Source organism: Mobula hypostoma, chromosome 4 (assembly GCF_963921235.1).
Source record: "Mobula hypostoma chromosome 4, sMobHyp1.1, whole genome shotgun sequence".
NCBI classification, from domain to species: domain Eukaryota; kingdom Metazoa; phylum Chordata; class Chondrichthyes; order Myliobatiformes; family Myliobatidae; genus Mobula; species Mobula hypostoma.
In genome coordinates, this window is record NC_086100.1 from 64,673,336 (window position 1) to 64,679,335 (window position 6,000).

General features: G+C 38.9%; 1 protein-coding gene across 3 annotated transcripts in view; it reads left to right on the plus strand.

Moving 5' to 3' along the window:
- The window catches only part of wdfy1 (WD repeat and FYVE domain containing 1), a 54,968-nt gene extending 51,529 nt beyond the window's left edge, over nucleotides 1-3,439 (plus strand). For all 3 annotated transcript variants that reach the window (XM_063045878.1, XM_063045879.1, XM_063045880.1), the window contains 2 exons: nucleotides 170-278; nucleotides 1,459-3,439. In XM_063045878.1, coding sequence (XP_062901948.1) covers nucleotides 170-278; nucleotides 1,459-1,518 — 169 coding nt within the window. In that variant the 3' untranslated portion in view covers nucleotides 1,519-3,439. The remainder of the gene's footprint in view (nucleotides 1-169; nucleotides 279-1,458) is intronic.
- Nucleotides 3,440-6,000: the final 2,561 nt, after the last annotated feature.

The following is a 6,000-nucleotide window of genomic DNA, read 5'->3' on the forward strand; positions in this document are numbered from 1 at the left end:
TCTGCTATTTAAAAGTATGTGGACCAAATGTGTCCCGCAGTTAATTAATCTCAAAGAATGTTAGTGAAATGATGACATTCTAGTAAGAAGATTTCACTGCTAGAATGTTTTGTTGCTGACTTTGAAGACTTCTTATATTATAATCTTCTTCTGATTGTTGTTATTATAGTCGAACTTCCTTGGCAACATTTCATGAAGGCAAACATAATATTGTACATATGAATTTGGACAGTGCAAGAGGATTAATGGTAACGTGTGGAAATGATCGCATTGTGAAGGTAATATGGTTTCTTGGTTGGATGCTTGTTTGATTTTTTTTTTGAATCTCTTAAGACTTTTAATGCTCACGTTCTGTGCATTACTTGGGAAGTAGGTGAGAGACTAGGATAATGTATTGATATCTCCATGAGAATGTGAGACACATGAGTGAGTACATGGGTATGATTTTGCTGCACTGTGCCTTCCATCTCCCACAGGTGGGACGTTCACGTGCACCATTACCTCATGAAAGAGAATGAGTATTCCTAGTAGGTTAGTGGAGTTGGTAATTGTGTGTGAGGAATGATACCTGTGGACCCGAGGAGGCAGGATATCCAACATAATTCTCGCTAACTGAGGAGACACTATGAATTGGGAAGTAAACAGCAAAACTGAAAAGCAAAGAGAAATAGAGTGGATGAATTGAATATCAAAGTAGAAAGGTTTAGAAAAACTCGCTGAACAATTCACAAGACAAAATAGTAAGATTTCACTGCTGTAATAAATAACTTTCAGTGCCTAAGAGTTTAACTGGTAATAATTTAAATTGTTATTTATAAAAGGTTACATGCAGTGTTCATTAGTTTACAAGTTTGTGCAAGTACACCAAATTTACATTATTTGCGTAATTCCTGTTTTTAGGTTTAGAACCTGGGTGGATAGAGGACTAGCAACATTCAAGTGCGGAGTAGCCCTGGGGAGGAAAAGCATGCAAATTAAGGAAATTGCTTCAGTACAATTGAACAAATTCAGTTTGTTATTACCCTGTATACTGAGCTGTGCCTGGCTGGGGGACTCCCATTACAGATCTCAGTGGTCAGTGGAACAACAGTCACAATCCCCAAGTACCAGAAGAGTTAAACTGCTCAGCAAAAATTTACTAGGGCCAAGAAAGCAAGTACGTGGATAGGTGGGGTTTGAGAGGACACGGGCCAAATGCAGGCAAGTAGGAATAGCTTGGTGGGTGGTAAGGATAGCAGAGCTGATGGGCCTGTTGCCCTGTTTTATTACCCTGACCTTTTGAAGCATAACTACTAAAAATGCTAACTGTGTCAGAGAATGAACTGGAGATTAATATGTTAGCTGACCACTTTTCTTTTATGAAATATACAGTAACTGTATCTCTGGATGGAACACTGCATCTAAAACGGAAATTGCTCTTTCTCCCTGAAATCTATTATCTTTTCATTTTTCTTATAGATCTGGGATATGACACCTGTTATTGGCTGCAGTCTGGCAACAGGTTTTTCTTCCCATTGACTTCTAATCTCCGTAACAATGCACTTTTCACCTACCCAGCTCAGCTGGCCCTGTCTACTTGCTACAAGGGGATAGTGCTATAACAGCTGACGAGAGGTTCGGCTGACAATCTGCTCTGCGTATGGGACCGGACATCCACTTAGCAAATATTGTATCCAACTCCATAAGCACAGGAAAACTCTACAAATGGAAATTTAAAACTTTTCTGATTAAAGAATTGTAACATAGTACTGATAATACATATAGTATATTCTATATTCTGTGCAAAAGCTAAACAGATTTAATAGATGTCTATAATGAAGCAAAACTGTGGAAGACAATTTTTAGATACAAAATGTGAGATATATCCTGGTCAGAATGCAATTTTGAAATTGATTATTGTAGTGATACTCAGTCTGTTTACAGTATAATCATTTTCAATGTTGTCTTATTATTCCGACACAGATTCCTGTCATACGCAATTTATGACCAGGCATGAATAAACAGGAGGCACTTTATAGGGAATTCAGGCTGCAATTTTATATCAAAAGTGGAAATGTGTGGGTATACAGGGAAAAAATGGTCCATCAATCCATTTCTTTCAAATGGTGGCAAGTCAGAAGACCTGGTTTTTCTTCCATGCTTACAAAGTAGGTACATTTTTTAACAGCAGCTCATAATCTGATAGAAGCATGAAATAATTCTTTTGAATGTGCTGTAGAGACAGGTTCCTAGGCATTTTCATGAACTTTGAGGATTTTTTTTCATTTTGCAGATGAAATTTTGAAATTAAGTCCTTTCACATGGTTTGTAGTAATTAATTATATCTTTAGCTGGGTTTGACTTGTTAAAGTAGCAGTTGGGCTAATTGTATGCAGATTATAGTTTCAGTAAAAGTACATCCTGTTATTTTTGATGGCACCTGTTCTGTGATTTCACATGTTTGCTTAACAGTCTTGGTTAATGTTCCTGAAGTCGGGCTGCACACCTGCAGTGAGCAGTTTGCAGAAAACTGAAGAATGGTGGTTGAAGTACTACCTCCACCTTTAGTTTAAACTAATTGTTCACTTTAAATGATAGGGTATTTTAACTGTGTGGTTCCAACAGTCATTCAACCAAGAAGTTAACTTACACTTCTAGTTTTGTTCTTTTTTTTTAAAAAATGCAAACCTCTGCCACAATTTTTCATGAGATTAGTTTCAAGAAACAGGAAATCAAAGGGTGCTCATGACATGAAAATACAATGGCATTGTAATAAATTCACGCCTGGCAAGGGAGAGTACTGCTGCTGTAGCTAAACCACTTTTTAAAAGAAATGACCGACATAATTTTTTCCACTGTAATAAATAACAGCATTTAATGATTTACATGTGCACAATTATCTTATGAGACTTTGCATTATCTTTCTCTCAGTTATTTAACATTCCACTTGTTTGGTTAAGGAGTGTATACATTTTGAAATGTTTTCTTATTTTCACTACTGTTTTACCTTGGGGAGAAATTTGTCCTTGTCAGCTGGCATTAATCACTAGCAAGCGTATTGATCACTGGTTGGAATTATTATCTGACTTTTCCAATGAAGTTCAGAGATAAGTACAGTCAGAGGACAATAATCTTGCTGGTGTTTAACATTAACAACCAAGACTTGTTTCTCCCTTTCCCTATGTTATTTATTTCTCTTCCATTTCAAATGGTGTACTGGGTGAAGGGAGCAAAATGGGTAAGTGGACCCATTTAACTAGTCTTGTTAAAGGACAGACTAGTTCATGCGGCATATTTGTATTTACAATACGTGTGGTGGGTCTGAAGCAGTCAATAACAAAATTTGGTCCAGTTTTCCATCTCCTCACCTTTGCAAAACAAAATACATAGTTTGTCTATCTTGGTGAAGCTTGTTGAAAATAAGTCTGTCTGAAGCTGCAAAATGTATTCTGCTCAGTTTTCAACATAGTACAGAGACAACTAACAGCAGTTCTTTGTGGAAAGGTGGCATCAGTGAATACGTAAGCATTTTTCAAAATGGTTTATTTTGAAGTAGTCCATTTGAATGGACTCAACTCCCTACAAGGATTCCTATATACAAATGAAAAAATGCCAAGCATGTCCTTGGAGTTTCACATAGAATTCACCCTTTGCTTATGCTACTGAATTTCACAAGGTTCATGCTGTCATCAAAATTACAATTGCTGCCATAAAATAAACTAGCTTCCTAAACATCAATTTTGTGCGTCTCTTCCTGTTCTGAATAGCGCATATTCACAGCTTTCACTCTGGATATCATTTTGTCTCATGATATATTAAATATTTTATAAAGGAGTTTGTTGAAATCTCAGTTTAACAGTGCAACGTGTATTCATATTGTAGCGTAAAGCCATTTTTACCTGCATATTGCTTCCTGCAATTTACCTGCAAATTGGACAAAGATTGTTTATTAATAAGTACAGTTACAGATTAAAATCAAAACCTATTGTATACTTGGCACTGAGCCACAAGCTTCAATGAAAAGGATTTTTAAGGTTTGATTTAGAGGATGAAAGAGGGAAAATATAGTTAATTTATAAAGGAGAACTTGAGGATTACCTTAATTTCATTACTCCGGAGCGATGTTCAAAGCTATCAAGCAAAAGCTGGAGGTGATGGACCTTTTGTGGTTCGACCAGATGTGACCATGAATAGCTAATCCAGTCACATACTGGAGCTGCAACACTTTGTCCCTGGGGTCTGTGACAGCAGTGATAATGATTTTACTTGAAGGACAATTTCAGGGTGGATGTTTGAGTGGGACACTGGAAAATGAAGGACCAAGGACCAGACTATTAGTTCTGTACTTCCAAAAACACAAATGAATCGACAGTAATTCTGAGGTGCAAACATGGGAATGTAAGGTAAAATAATCACACTACACAGGAACAACCCCTTGGGCCCGCCACGTACATTCCTATCATTCAATCTCATTTACCTGCACCTGATCTGTTGCCTTCTATGTATTAACAATTTAAATACTTGTCTAGATACTTAAATGCTGTGAGAGTTCCTGCCTCCATTACCTCATGACTAGTGCATTTCAGAATTCCCCTTTTGATTTCCTATAAATTAACTAACTCCACCTTGCCTTCCACATAGGCAGTTTTGTTTTCAAGACATCTCTCCAAGGGAAAATGATTCTTGTAGTCTAGACTATATGGACTTAAAGGCCTTTGTTGCAGGCTGATGTTGAAGGTTAGGTCACATGGGAGTCAGGAGGGGATGGTGAGCTAGATTCAGAATTGGCTCAGTAGGATCAGAGGATGATGGCTGAAGATCAATGCCTTGACTGGAGGCCTGTGACGAGTGGGGTGTCCCAGCGGTCAGTATTGTGACTTCGGTAACTCAGTATTTATGTAAGAGATTTGGTTATGAATATACATGGCATGATTAGCAGGTTTGCCATGATACTAATTGAGGAGTCTTGGTACTGGTGAAGCAGGTTACACTGAATTGCGAAGAGATTATGATCAGTAGAGAAATGAGCTGAAGAATGGTAAATGGATTTCAACTTGGATAAGAGTAAGGTGATGCATTTCGGATGTTCAACCCACAGATCACTGACTAGTGTTGTGGAACAGAGGGTCCTGGGAGTACAAGTCCACATTTTGTTGAAAGCAGCTGCACATTTAGCCATTGTGGTGAAGAAGATGTTTAGCATGCTGTTCTTCCTCTGGGCTAGAGGGCCTGAGTTATTGGTAGAGGTTGGCCATGCTGAATCTTTTTTCCTTGGAGTGCAGGAGAATGAGGTGTGACCCATAACATGAGAAGTTTATACAATCATGAAGGGTATGGATAAGGTTGAATGTCATAATCTTTTCCCCAAGGCTGGGGAGTCCAAAGCTAGAGGGAACAGATGCAAGGGGGGGACATTTAAAAGAGACCTGAGAGATAGCTTTCTACATAGAGAGTAGTGAGTACATGGAATGAGGTGGCAGAAGAACTGTTCAAGACAGGTACAATTGCAACACTTAAGATGCATTTGGATCGGTACATGGAGGGAGAGGCTTGGAGGATTATGGGTCAAACACAGTCAATTGGGGCTAGCAGCGAGTATGTTGTAGTCAGTTTGGACTAGTTGGGCTGAAAGGCCAATTTCCATGCTCTATTAATTAGTGACTAAGATGCTCCAATCTAGGCAACGCCCTCGTGAATCTCTTCTGCAACTTTTCCGCACAATCCCATCCCTCCTATAGTGAAGTAACCAGACCTGCTCACAGCACTCCAGTTGTGGACTAGCTAAGGTTTTATAAATTTATTATATGACGATCTGGCACAGACAGACTGGAAGCCCCTTTCTCAGGTACAGAGGCGAGGGTTGGGCTGATTTTGCTCACTCTTCCACAAATCTTTATTCCTTTCTCCGTGGCACTGAGGCTGTCAACTGATCCGGTTGCTGTGCGTTTCTGCCCTGCTGGTGTGATGAACTGGGGACTGAGGCTTGGGCCTACTTCGGCCACTCTGGGAGTAGATCGAGTA